Source organism: Octopus bimaculoides, chromosome 19, assembly GCF_046866305.1.
Source record: "Octopus bimaculoides isolate indiv1 chromosome 19, ASM4686630v1, whole genome shotgun sequence".
In the NCBI taxonomy this organism is placed as follows: domain Eukaryota; kingdom Metazoa; phylum Mollusca; class Cephalopoda; order Octopoda; family Octopodidae; genus Octopus; species Octopus bimaculoides.
Window position 1 is genome coordinate 25,504,907 of NC_142946.1, and position 15,093 is coordinate 25,519,999.

Below are 15,093 nucleotides of genomic sequence, written 5' to 3' on the forward strand. Positions count from 1 at the left end.
TGATAATCTTATGTACAGCTAATTCATTAAAAACAGATACAAAAAGTAGACATCCTGAGTGCCTCCTCCAGTTTTCTTACAATCCAATGGAAAACCAAACTCCTTTTGGTTTCAGCTGGGTATTATAGCAGTTAAGTAAGTGTTGTACAATAAAATGCTGGATATATTCCAACTTAGTTGTTTATTGTAAATTTAATTTAAGTCTAAGCTTAGAAAATATAATGGAAGCATACAATCAAATACTGTAATATCAGTAAACTAATGCTTCAAAAATGTTTTTGGAGGGAGAGAAAAAAAAAAAAAATGCTATTATCTTCAAGAAAAAAAAAGAAAAAAAAATTTAATTTGCAAGCATATTAGTAGCATCCAACTAACAGTTTAGTAATAATAGATTTAAAAAGCTTTCAGGAAGGTTTTATATGATTGTTATATTTCAAGAATCTTTTAAGTAATTTTGAAGTAATTATAATTATAAAACAATTTTAATTAAACTATTATTGGAGTACACATTTGGTCCACTGTGTCCAAAAGGAAATGAAATGTAAAATAAAACTGGATAAAATGCAAACTTTAATGATGAACATGTCAGAAATACCACTGAAAAGAAACAGTGATACCTTTAACAATGAGAGAAGGCAGAAACCCCTGTGTCAATAGCAAGAAAGTAAGGAAGTAGAAAGACACGTCTGTAAAAACCAACTCCCACAATAAAGGGCAACATATATGTGAATAGAAAAGTAGTGAATCGAATTTACTGAGCTATGGAGAAAGATTGTAACTGAAGTTTATAAAAGGTAAGCGAGTTTGACAATAAATAGGTCAATGGAAGATAAAATATTATACTTTGAAGAAAAGAAATAGCAGGATATTATATTTAGAGAGAAAGCTAGCAAAGCCCAAGTGAGAAGCTGAGAGAAGGTTATGTAATGTCTTTCATTGCCCCCCCCCCCCATACTGAAAAATATATAACTTATCAAATGCCTGTTCTAAGTCAACTAAGGCTATCCAATTTTGCCAAGTCTACATTGGAGAGTAGTAACAACCAGGGTAGGGTAGCTGACTGCTTATTGTGATCATTCGTCTTTTGGCTTCCTGTAGCTTCGCTCTCTTTTACAAACCCAGTGAACATACATATATTTCCTATTTCAAAGAAATTCGAGCAACAGATATAAGACCCAAGTCAAAAACATTCTCAGCAATTCAACTTCTCTGGTTGACATTAAGATACCCATCCCCAATAGGGGCCTTAACTCCTACATTTTAGAGCTCCATGACCTCCATTTTTCAGGAGAAAAATCATTTTAACAGGCTCCATAAGACTGGAATTTTGGAATCTGTGCATAAAGATCAGTAGTATGGGATACATGTGTCATGATTAGAATTTTTTTACGGTGTGTAAAGAGAGAAAGAACCCTCATCTGCAATTTTGATGAAATTCGAATCATAGGTATTCCAGTTCATTAGAGAAAATATAACAGAAAAGTCTAATTCTTGCATTGCATGTAACATGGGCAACGCCGAGTATCTCTGCTAGTTATTTTCTAAAATGCTATGTACAGAAATAATACTAAAGAATTTTTTTCACTTGCCTACACAAAGAAACCAAACTACCATGCAGTTACCTTTAATAGAAAATATTAGTTTATCCTATTTTAACTTCCTAAAGCCACCAACTGATTTTCTGTAGGGGGAACAGTTAGTAATGAAAACTGTTAAACATTCCAGGCGGTCAAATAAACCAACAAACAAAACCCTTCTTCACACCATCTGTACTTTATGGAGTGCTTTTTCACTGACAGCTAGATTGTTAAGATGAAATAAAAATGATAAAACCAATAAATATTATTATCAGCAGTTAATGAAGAAGTCAAAAGGAAGGCACTGAGAGAAAGAGACAAAGAAAGGGAGATTGAGAAATCAGTGAATAATAACAAGCATCAGTAAATGACTGCAAGAATAAAGAATTCTGAAGAGGAAAAAGAAAACTTACAAAGGCAATGGATTCCAGTTGTTGGGTCTGTGAGTAATAAAAATAACAAAGACTCAAGCATAAATATTCAATAATAGAATCACTATTCCAATAAAGAAATGAATCCTTTATGAGTGACATTGAAGATATTCAAATAACTGCTAGAGACTTCAATAGTATATTAATCAGTAGAAAAAAATGAAGTCATTATTTAAATGGGAAGGAGATTATTAGCCTCAAATCAGACACGGTACAAAGCTATGCAAATTGACAAATTGTTATATATCCTCCAAACTACACAAACATATTTGTATATTGTCATCATTATCATCATCAACATTATCTTAAATGTCCATGTCCATTTTCCATTCTGGCATATATTCTAATAAAGCATATTGCACATAAAATCACAACAGAATAGTTTTTTTTATTTTTGCATCAATTAAACTAGTTACCTAAGCTTACTTCTTTGAGCTAATCATGTTGCAGGATAACTTTTTAGGTGCAAAATTAATGAGAGTGGAATCAAACATAAACCATGGTCCTAAAAAATTCTATAAAATAAAAGGTTATGTTATTCCATGTGGTAGATGTGGGGCTGGCTTCTTGATGTGGTGTGTCAAAAGCAAAATAAACAGCAATTGAAAATAGTTTCAGTGACAATGACCAAATAGTACCAGCTGAGAATTGAACATAAAATTCCCAAACAAATTTTTATAAGAATATAATCAACAAATAACATATTTAAAAAATGTATTTTAAAATATTTTTATGACTATGAATGTCTTGTATAGTTATTAGATTGTTGATCTAACAGTGAAAATACAAAAGACAGTTTATTATTATTATTTGCAAACATTAACACCAAATTTGTATCTTGTGGATTGCAGATATATTGCAAGAAATTCAGTAGAAAATTCTGCTAGGCATGGCAACATTCTAGCAATTCTAAAACAAATATTGGAATAAACACTTCTTAAAAATTATTCAATAGCAGGTTACATAATGGAAGACAAAAAAATCTGTATGCTAGAGGTAAAATTAAATTTGCCAAGAAATTTGTACAGATGCTCTCATTAGAAGAATCATTCACTATAAATTAGCAGTCCATCTGCATTATAGAAACTATATTACCAAATTTGGAACCCCACTCTCTCTCTCTCTCTCTCTAACAACCACCACCATCCAAATTATCATTATCTTAAGCCCATTTTTCCATGCTGACATAGGTTGAACAGGTGTTTCAGTATCATTTTGACTACTTCCTAAAATGAGTTACTGTCCACAATGATTGAAGCTGCATGCCTACACCTCTTAGATGCAGGTGAGAAGATTGAGAATTAAGAAAAGAGGTTGGGAGATATGGAAGAAATAGAGAATGTAAAGAAAAAAAGGAGAAAAATTTTGTAGAGAATGAGAATGTGGAAACAGGGAAGAGAGACTGAGAGAAGGGGAGAGACTTAATGAAAAGAAAATGGTTCTTTTTAAACTTGGTCTACTCATGAACCTCTTTAACATTCAACACTTACTGATGGATCTTCAATAGGAGGTGCATCTTCTTCAAAAAGTCCTCCTTGCATGACAGGATGATGGGCTCGACCTCTGGCTGACACAACATCAGAATTGTCAAACTCATTCATGTGGCTTTCCCCTTCTTCAGATACATTTTCAAGACTTGACCTACATCCATAAAATCAAATGAATATCAAGTTATTTTTATTTCAAAAGAAACCTCAAGTCTAAGAACCAATGCTTAATTAACAAAACAGAAATGTTTGCTGATAGATCTTTTCAAAGTGGATGTAATCAGATTAAGCCTCTAGACAAGATATATTCTATTAATGAAATATAATATGACTAGCTTGGCTAATTGGTTATTTTTCATGTTAAGAATAGGTAAAAAGAGTTATGTAAACTATACTATGTAAACAAATAGCTCAGTCACCTTTACTTTGAAGATATTCTTAATTTGTTATGACTAAATTGGACTCAGTAGTCTAAATACACTTTTCTATATGTGTATGTATTGCATTATGATTGGAGAAACAGATATGCCAAAAGAATGTAGCCAACCTCTATGATATGAAATAAGGAGGAAATAAAAGCTTCCATGGCTAACAACCAGTGTTTTAATTAAGATAATTTTCTTTGCTAAAGCAGGGTTAGTTTTCAAGACCTCATGATAGTTTTCTCCATTTTGCATTCCTACCTGCCCAATGCTCTTGCCTTATTCACTTCGTCATCATCTTAAGTCTTTCTCAGTCCTTTTCAACTTTCTACATTCATTTCCCATCATTTGTTTCACTTGTCATCTTCACGATGACTCAGTCATCTCATGGTTAAGTGAGTGGAGTAAACTCAGCACCACGTTTTGATTATAATTCATATTTAGAAACTGAATTAATAATTCTCTCAAAGAGACACTATGTTACAACATAATTTTAAAATATTTGTTTTAAAACTTGTTTCGAGTTATTTAAACCATTTAGATTCTAAAGAAGTATTCATGGTTACAATATTTGCAACCTAATTTAAGATCGAACTATTCCAAAGCTATATAGAATCAAATTGTCTATCTCTAATGCTTTAATTGTTAATCTTCACACCATTTTCTAAGTTCAGAGTTATAGGAAAAATTATAAATTATTTTCTTCCAGATAATTATTCACATAGAATCTGAAGCACCAATTACTCTATAACTGCTGAACTATAAATGTTCCAATAAGCTTAACTTCATGACTAACTTTTAATAAAATCCAAATCCAATCACATCAGTGTCATCTAATGCTTAAATGTATTCAAACTATAAAACTATACAATAATAAAAGAATGAATGACCAAATACTCACATGTTTGGTGGTCGTAAATGACTGTAGTTAGAGGTTTCAATTCTTTGTTGTAGGTCTGATTGCTTTGAAGAATCCAACCAATTCATCTGGGAAAGCTGAGTGACATCAGACATTCTGGAAATAAAAATGCATTAATTCTCAGACATATAAAGGAACATATAATAGAATGGAATTCATTGATAAGTAAATTATACTTAACACTTTCAACGTGAGAAATATAAGAACTGTTCTATTGAAATAGTTGTGCTTAAAAAGTTACATTGTCAAAGTGACATAAGATTCTGCACACATTCTTTTTGGTACTTTTACACTGCTTTTTTTTAATTGCAGCAGGATCTGAATGACTGCTGCTATAAATAATTTTATAAATAAGATGCAGTTGCCTTCCAAAGAACCAGTTTTCCATTATACTGACTCCCGACAAGTTATGCAATGAAAAATAATAAATATGAAACAAACTGTCCTATGGATTAGGGACACTTGCACTTCCATTGACTTGCTACTGCAAGTAGCTATTATATCTTGCAGAACTAATTAGTCTCTGTTGTTAACAAAATATTTAAAGCAAGTTTTATGAAAAAACAAAAACAAAAAGACTGATGCTTTACTACTACTACTACTACACCGCTGCCACCATCATCGTTTAATGTACATTTTCTGGAGGAGGCATAATAGTATAGACAGCAGTTTATAGGGTATAGAGATGTAATAGTATTGAAATAAAGGCTCCCATCTGATTTGGCAAGGATTCTACAGCTGGATGCCCTTCCTAACGCCAACCACTCCAAGAGTGTAGTGGGTGCAAAGAGAAATGGAGGAGGCATAATAGTATAGACAGCAGTTTATAGGGTATAGGAGAAGTAACAGTATTGAAATAAAGGACTTACGAATCCTGGAAATCGTCTTCAGAACCTCTTTCTGTTTCACGAGTTGTATTATTTGTATTGTCAGCATCCTCTTCAAGTTTCCTACGTTTCGGAGTAGGTGGCACAGGTAAATGAGGTGTAGATAAAGTAGTGGATGCCTGTGCCGCTGCTATGACAGCCGAGGCAGCAGCAGCTGCAGCAGCACGGTTGCTTGCCTCTTTTGCTAATGCAGCTGCATCCATGGTCTCATCTCCAGACGCTACAAAACAACATTCCATTAATCAGTCATAGTTCTCAAAATTAAGTTGTCTGTTCATATATCTGCACACTTACACACAAACAAGGTACTGATGGGGAAACGGAAGTAATTTCTATCAACAATGTATGTTATATGTGTTATATATGTCCCATATAGAAAGGCTCAAAGTTCACAAAAATATCATTCCCCTGGACAGAAAAGCTCAGATGATAACAAAGAAAAAAAAAAGTATCCGATTGTCAAAATTGGACGAAGCCTTGAAATAGAAGAACTCTCTTAAGAACATCACTCCTAAAAATGGAAATAAAATGAGTTTAAAGGTTTCAGATTAGTTATCATTAGATTAGAATTTTTTTCAGACAATTAATCTCATCTTTGGAGACGATGCAATGATACTGCTCCTTTTCGGCACATTGAACAATGCCATTTTCCTAACAGTGCCAGGATCCTGTCCTCTTTCTTACCTTAAAACCTCTCAGTTCTAGGTTTAGTTCCTAGCCTGGAATATTTTTCTATAATTTCCCTATAAATTCAAATATGAGAAGTAGATTATCAGTATACAAGAGTTCCAATGGACGTCTAATCTTAAGCTCTTCTGAAATCACTGTCAACTTCCATTTTACTTACTGCATCTTTGCACTTAGCCTGTACAAGCATCTACAGTCTTTACATCTACACCTAGTTTCCTCAGTGACCACCTAACTATTAAATGTGATACCCTATCAAATGCCTTTTCCAAATCAATGGAACATAAAAAAACAATAACAAGTAGTGGGTCTGAAAAGTCATAGTCTAGGGAGAAGACAATACACAGTGACGCACACAAAACCTTGTAGCTTTTACTCTAAGAAAAAAAACAACAAAAACTGGTCAATTTCTTAACAACGTCTTTGATATTTGATTAATCAACCTGAGAAAAATAATAGGTGATGCTGATCCAGCAAGGTCTGAACACTGAAACAGTAAGTAGCTAACTTGAAGCTGGAAAGCTCCACAATAGCCAAAGCACTATTCATTAGGTTTACTTACCAGCTTTATTAATAACAAAAATACAGATATTTTACCAGTATCAGTTTTCCGTTTGGTTCCATATCGCTTTTGTGTAGCCTGTCTCAGTGTTATAGGATGAATTTCATGTTCTCCCTGTACCAGACTATTACGGTAGGCAATCAATGGTTGGGACTCATTGTCTGAGCGATCAGTAGGAACACCCATGGGAAGATGTTTGTCCAGATAGTTTAATCTGTAAAAAAAATCATTTTTTTTAAACGATCAATTTAATAATTTCAGAAGAAAGTTAAAAGTCTGTGTGGTGTCTAAATGTTCATTTTTCACATTAGCATGCATTACATTGGTTTTCAGATTGTTTTTAAGAAACATTGATTTCACATCCAGGTACTAACTCCAAAGGCATCTTATTCAACTTACCTTCCATGACTATTATTTCCCTCTAGCACAGCAATTGACAACCGACAACACTGCTAATTTGGAGAGTACTATCTTCCTGCATAACCTGACTAACCAATCATCTTGACTTCTAAATTCATTGTAGTTCATACATTAGCTGCACATGAGGAAAAATTTCTGAATGGCCAAGTGATAGATGTGATAAAATGCTGATCAGAATCTGGCTCAACAATATTACATAATATCAATTATGTTTTAGTAAGTATCTCATGCAGCAAAATAAACATTATTTTAATGTGGTTAAGATGTGATCTTGGTCACCTTGCTTTATGATACAAGGGGGCTGATTGAATTATTATTACAAGTCAATCATCCTAGACAAGGACATGCTCTGATCCCTTCCCAGCACATCTTATAGTTTAACCCCTCAACCACTAACATGAAGCTGATACTCACCACCCCCCGACTTCAAAGTCCTATGAGCTGCATGGCAACTTTAATAATGCAGGGGGCTCAAAATAAAAGCACCCAGTGCTTGTTGTAACAAGGCATTAAGAAGGGCATCCAATCACAGAAACCATGCAAAAGCAGACATTGGAATATAATGCAGTTCTCAGACTCATCAGATCCTGTCAAACAGTCCAACCCATGCCAGTATGGAATATGGACGTTAAATGATGATGACGACGACAACGATGATGATATGCCTTCCTAATCAGCAGAAATTTATTCTATAAATGCTGCTAATGATGAATATTTTCTTTTCAAAGGACTGCATTGGTCCTACCCATACCCAACACACTCTAGCATTACTGTTCTGTTAAACCCCATCCCCACCCCATACCCATGTCAAACCAAAATGCACTCAAAAATCATGCTTCAACTAAATACAAAGTTATGTATTACTTACACAGTCTTTTTATCTTGTTTCATTAACTTGTTGGTAAATTCACAAAGAATTTCTAAAAATGACAAATTTGGTGGCATTCCTTTTGGATCAGCTGCATTAGAAACAGGAGTTAAACTGAAGAGGATTCCTTCTCTGGAAGTGTAAGAAAGTTAACATTAATAATCCAATAAAATAATAGCAATAATTACAAATCAATCTAGAAATAAATTTGAAACATTTAAGTGTCACTGATGCATGATAAAAGACATCAAACTATTGACATTAAAAGTAATAAAAACAAGAATTTTAGCAGAAAAATAAATCACCAGAACCTACTTGTGCATAGCAGCTACAGCTTCACGGTTTTTAACTTGATCAAGACCAAATGATAAAGAGAATCTGCGCGCCAATTCCTGATAACCATTAATAAAAGTTAAGATATATTTAGGAAGCACAAACAAGAAAGTATCCTTTTTTTGTTTTCATTCTTAATGATTTAACTTTACAATTTATTTTGGTCAGCATTTTGTTAAAAAGAGAAAGGAAAAGAAATCGCTTCAGAAAAGAAGCATGCATATTTGTTGTAACAATTGTAATATGGAATCAAATTACTAGATGAAAATTCAAGATGAAGGAGTGGATATTATTCTTTTGCAACAATATTATCTCAATTTATATTATGAAATTCATTTGACATAAAAATCAAAGAATAAATGCAAAAATGCGAAACACACAGTAGTATTATAGAAACTTACTTTAATGGCTTGAAAGCTATCTGAGGATCGATCAATGACTGGTTGCTCCGCCTGAACTTCTTTGAATAACTGTAAACAGATAATAACTGGTAGAAATATGGAAAAACTAAGAGCAAAAGTTTGAATAGCTTGATTAGGATAAGAACTAATTCTCATACAGGTCAGTGTTTGAGGAAGCTATCTGGAATGTCAACTGGACCTTGATTGCCAATGCCAACAGAAAAATGACAACGCTATTCAAGAGAAGATTTGCGTTTTCAAACTCGGAACTGAGAAAACTGATAAGGAGGATACAGGAGGCGGTCGAAAAAGCCAGCTTCTATATATGGCTGAAGCAGGAAGACCGAATATGGCTTGAAAGTCATAACATGTCTAGGTGAGACAGGCTGACACTGAAGTGGCTTCGCGCCCTCCATTGTCAGTTAAAGTTCAGACAGTGTCATGTGACAACTTGCTGGGGCTACTTGCTGGAGCCTAGCAGCGGGAAGTTTAGACAGTGTCATGTGACAACTTGCTGGTGCTGCCTACTGGACCCTAGCAGCGGGAAATTTAGACAGTGTCACGTGACAACTAGCTGGGGCTGCCTGCTGGAGCCTAGCAGCAGATATAAAAAGGGGAACTTGACATGACGATCAGTCGGACGCTGACACTCGTTAATGCTGCATCGAAGAGGCCAGGGAATAGAAGAAAAAAGACATACACCCAACACCAGAGCTGAAGACACCTCCGAAAGGAGGGGCCCTGCCACGTCAAAACGGTAGAGGAGTAGGGGCCGAAACCGGACGTGGTTCCTCCTGATGATGTCTTGAGCTAACTGGATCCTATAAAGGAGCTGTTGTGGTAGCAGACCACGAAACATGGTTGAAATTCCTCCATGGCTTAGTCAGAAGTGGAATGGCAGAGCCCATGGTCTTTTGCAGAGCCTCTGAAATCAGCAGGAGAAAGAAACCACAACTCATTGGTTATTTTCAGAATAGAGATTGGGTCTAAATAAAACAGACTGGACTCTACTAAAGACATTCTAGGGCCAGTAAAGGATTAACACTGATTATGTAGGCAGCTGTCTAGTTTAACTCACAAGGCTTGGGTTGTTATGTGGCTAAAGTAAGATATATTTAGGCTTCCATACAGACGTCCCTATATCCATGCAATATATTTGTTTTGGCAGGATGGATGCAGCTAATAAAGTCATCTTAATTGAGAAGGATATAATGGAGGGAGAGAGAGAGATTGCCCACATTTTAAGACGTCACTAGAAATTTTCAGGAATGTGTTGAATGAAAATATATTTTACCTTCATAGAGAAATCCTTACACTATTCAGCGAATGCCAAAAAAGTTAATATGAAATCCCTCCTGCATTTAACCTCAAACAACATTCTACAAGGACCTCATTACCTTCAATCCATTGGACTCCCATTCTGATTTGCAGCTATTGTTTAGCCACAAGTCAGCTCTGATCAAAGACATTCCAACTCTGACTATCCTACCTTGTTTTTATATCTAGGACCACACTCTCTTTTTTTAAGATTGAGTAGGGTGTGATTTGAAGGATGTTTGACTACTATTTCTAGCAAGTCAAGCAGCCATGGAGAGATTGACATGTAAGTTAGCTGTTATGGGGAGAGGGAGAGGGAGAGAGAGGGAGAGAGAGGGAGAGAGAGAGAGAGAGAGAGAGAGAGAGAGAAGCATTCAAAACATTATTCATCAAGTCTCACCTGTGTAAGGCTGAAAGCCAAAGTTTTTGCAGTCGCCACTTTATTAATTTCTCTTGCTTTACTTAAGGTTGCTTTGATAATATCTCCATAATCATTGTAAAACTAAAAAGAAATAAAGTGATAAATTAGAATCATCATTATTCTTATTTCAATGACTGTTTTTTTTAAACCATGCTGGCAAAATTAGAAGCCATATAGTTTTCTATTTCCTATAAATAAATAAATAAATAAATAAACTTTTCATTGGGGGTTAAATACTAAGTGCGTAGAATTATATTTATAAAGAAAATAATTGTCCCCTGTTATTCATGTAAATATATTTTTTGTTGCTTTTTACATATATGTAATGTTTTTTTAAGTTCAATGTGAAAGGGAAGAACTTACTTAAAAAAAGAAACATGCATATAATACCTTAACAGAGACAGAGTTTATAGAAGTCTTCAGTAAACGAAATTCATTTATTTACTATATAAATATCAAATACCTAATTGAAAACAAAACTGGAATTCATACAAAATAGATGAGAGTAAATATTTCCAAAAAAGCATGCAAGAAGCCTACACTATCAGCAACCTCTATTTATTTATAGAGAATCCTGTATCATGTCTTAAATGGGAGACTATGATGAGCATTTGTTTCAGTCGATACAAAAGTAATAATGCATATACCATATATAACTCAGGATGGTTATACAAAGTTTTCTAAATCTATAGGAAACCAGAGCAGACATTTTGGATTTTATAAAGAAAGCCAGGCCATTTAGAAATAAGTGTTCTTCAGAATTTTAAAATAATTGTGCAGCTTCTGTTGTAGACCAAAGGAAAGTTCTTTACCATCTTTGCACATACAACTAGGGTATAAGAATAATTTTGCTAAAAGTTCTGAAGATACATTGATGATACTCAGTTGTAACTAAGGCAAAATTAAAACTGGTATTTTAATTGGCCTCTAATTAGTAAACTAAATGAAAATATTAAAAATTTCAAATTACCAAACATTTAGTTGCAAACACAACTGGTCAAATTCAGTAACTTGGAAGCAGAAGAATGCACCTTCCACATTCTTACTAAGGCAAGAACCACCCCTATATATATATATATATATATATATATATATATATAATCACCGTAGTACAGCCTTTCCATTATGCTAATGGAGGAATGGTGTTGAGACCAGTGAAACATTACTAAAACGATTCGTAACTGGGCGTTTGAATTGAGGTTAAACCTATATGAAGTATTCCTGGAAATGAAACAGATAGATAAATAGCTTTAAAGATATTTTGCTTCAAAAAGTTAGTATCAAGACTGGCTAGATGCTTACACCTGCATTTTGAGAAGTGGGGGTGGGGAAATCACTAAGTTTCAAATGTAGGCTTTTTAAAAAAAAATTTTTTTTATCATTACTCATGCTGTCATATCTTCAAAAGCTGCCTCTTTGGATTTGTTAAGGCAATGTTTTTCAATAATGTTATCTATTCAGTCTCTTTGTACTTTCCTTTGAATGCAGCCAGGTTGGGAAATGTGACAAAGTTTTCTCCTACTAAACTATGAATATATTGCAGGGAAGAAAGTTGTCAATTTTCTCTAACAACCTACCTTCATATAATGTTTAAACATATCAGCTGCAGTGCGTATACTAGTTATATTATAAACAACAAGCTTGCAAAAAGCTGCCAGAAAATTCCGTTTTTTATGGAGTTCTTCAATCTTCACATTTTCATCCATTTCCTCTGTTAAAGAATCACATAAGATAGTATTTATTTACAAACTGTACACACTTATCATTTACTTCAGTTACACAAGGTAAAAATATGTAGTATCATATTAATAAGTGACAGTTTGGAAGTCATGGGGGTGAAATGTTGAAATTCTTCAAGAAAAAGGTTAATAATATTTATGTAGTGTTTGTCATCAATTTTTCAATCTACACGTGGATAAAATATTTAAGAGTGCTTCCCCATGCCTTTGTACTATATTAACTCTGTAATATGATGTTACTGGTAAATTGTGCAAGGCATAACTTAAAAAGATAATCTACTTGCATGCAATGAGCCTTTTCTAAAATACGTTGTGATGACAAACTATATAGGTTTTTGTATTCCTGATCAAACATGATTGGCAAAAATTGTGGCCTTCAAAGAAAGAAGAAAAAAAAATGGAGTAGGAGTGATGGAATTCCACTGACAGATAGAATACAATATAGGAGGGGGTACCCAGAAGCAACTGGAAACTTTCTCTGTGGGACAAACCCACTAGAAACCACTTGATGCGACCCTCAGGCATCAGTATGTTGGCCAGTGTCGTTGGGTGAACTCATACTGCCACATGGTGCATCTTTGTTTTGCAGTGCTTCCCCACTTTTCACCAATTTTTGCAATGGCTGAAACAAAGGAAATTCTGTGAAATTCTGTTTTCTACTGTGGAAAATGGTAGCTGAAACAGTTGTCATACTTCAAACAGCTTACAAGGATGCTGCCATGAGCAAAACACAAGTTTACAAGTGGTTTCCATGCTTTAGGAATGGTCACTTGTCGCTTGAAGATTAACCTTGTTTAGGACAACCATTGACCTCCTGAACGAATGAAAATCATCATCATCATCATCATCATTTAACGTCCGTTTTCCATGCTGGCATGGGTTGGATGGTTTGACTGGAGACTGGCAAGCCAGGAGGTCACACCAGGCTCCAATCTGATCTGGCAATGTTTCTACAGCTGGATGCCCTTCCTAAGGCCAACCACTCCAAGAGTGTAGTGGGTGCTTTTTATGTGCCACCGGCATGGGAGCCAGTCAGGCGGCACTGGCATTGGCCACATTCGAATGATGCTTTTTACATGCCACTGGCATGGGGAACCAGTCAGGTGGCTCTGGTAGCAACCCACGCATAAATGAATGGTGCTTACTGCATGCCACCAGTACTGGTAACAGCCACAACTACAATTTCCATTTGATTTTGATTTCATGAAAATTCATGAACTGATCTTGGAGGACTGTCACCAAACAACTGATGAACTTGTTGATATGACTGGTGTGTCCTGGAGCTCCTGCCAACAAATTTTGAGTGAGGAATTGCAAATGAAAGAGTTGTAACAAAATTTGTGTCTCGCTTGCTAACGGAAGATCAAAAGAAGTCACAACTGAATGCGTGTCGTGAACTGAAAGAACAATTGGAAGTCGATCTGGACCTTTTTTCGAAGGTCATCACTGGTAACGAAAGCTGGTGCTATGGAATTTGCAGATGTGGGAGAGGTGAAGAAAAAATGACAGAGGCTAACGAAAAAACGACAAAGGCATCACTTTGTAAGAGTTCCAGAACTGCGCTGAATAATGGAAAACTTTGAAGGCGATGGATCTTAATACTAGTTTTATGGTATTAAAGTTTTAAAAAATGAATCTTCTAGATTTGATATTGATCTGTATGAACTGACAATGTGAAATGACCGGATACCTACTTTCAAACAACTAAGCAACTTGAAGCAGAATTTATAATTTTGCAAAAATAAGCTACAAGATATTTATGGAGAATATAAGCTTGTATTTTGCTTTATTCTCATTTGCCTTTAGTATAATACTTATAATTGTACAAAAGACTTTTCCTGTTGCTTTCATGTATTATCAGTGTATCCAAATCACTAACTCACTGTAATAGGTGTCAAAGAGTGTATTTCAACTGCACAAGTCTGAGAAGAATAGTGTAAGGACAGCATTTTTCATTCTCTCTCAATAACACGCAATCTTGAGACAAAATTAAAAAGGAAGACATAACAGTGCAGCACTAACAAGAAATAAAGTTTAGATGATAAATTTGGTAAAAGAGAAAAATATTATACTGAATTTTCATCAGTACATTATTGCTATTTAAATTATGGACATAAGAAAAATAAAAGGCTAAGTAGACCTGATACTAACCATCATCATCTTCCACAAATACTTTATCTGAAAGAAAACCACAGAGCTGAGCCTGAAGGCTCTTATCTGGTTCATAGATGAGAGCTTTTAGTAAAGCATTCTCTCCAAGATGCTTGCTGAAAACGATCAGCAAATCACAGATAGTTATATAAGCCTGAAAATAAAGAAATATCATTCATAAAATCCATGTTAATATCTAACCACTTTGCATTTAGAAAAACTTCACCCCTTCCTGTCACATCCTCACTTGCACAGATTGAGTAGAACATATATTGATGTCATTGTGTGTCTTAATGATATGACAGAACCCAACAACATAGAAGCAATATAATTATAATTTTGATTTAAAAATGTATATAAAACCCATGTTTATAGATAATACATCATTACTGAGAGGAACGAGCAATTCAAGCAACAATTTACAAGTTATTTGCTGACATGGTCTGCCGTTAGGGCTTGGATTTTACATTT

At 34.5% G+C, this 15,093-nt stretch overlaps 1 protein-coding gene across 12 annotated transcripts in view; it reads right to left on the reverse strand.

The window, feature by feature from the left end:
* LOC106877516 (cohesin subunit SA-1) overlaps positions 1-15,093 on the reverse strand; it is a 101,575-nt gene that overhangs the window by 13,666 nt on the left and 72,816 nt on the right. For 8 of the 12 annotated variants that reach the window (XM_089366637.1, XM_089366638.1, XM_089366644.1 and 5 more), the window contains 10 exons: positions 14,623-14,776; positions 12,310-12,443; positions 10,712-10,813; positions 8,995-9,063; positions 8,576-8,652; positions 8,261-8,392; positions 7,008-7,186; positions 5,706-5,943; positions 4,819-4,932; positions 3,499-3,649 (listed from right to left, as the gene is read on the reverse strand). In XM_089366637.1, coding sequence (XP_089222763.1) covers positions 3,499-3,649; positions 4,819-4,932; positions 5,706-5,943; positions 7,008-7,186; positions 8,261-8,392; positions 8,576-8,652; positions 8,995-9,063; positions 10,712-10,813; positions 12,310-12,443; positions 14,623-14,776 — 1,350 coding nt within the window. Of the gene's footprint in view, positions 1-1,990; positions 2,018-3,498; positions 3,650-4,818; positions 4,933-5,705; positions 5,944-7,007; positions 7,187-8,260; positions 8,393-8,575; positions 8,653-8,994; positions 9,064-10,711; positions 10,814-12,309; positions 12,444-14,622; positions 14,777-15,093 lie in introns of all 12 variants that reach the window. The other 4 variants (XM_089366633.1, XM_089366634.1, XM_089366639.1 and 1 more) reach the window with 1 other exon arrangement.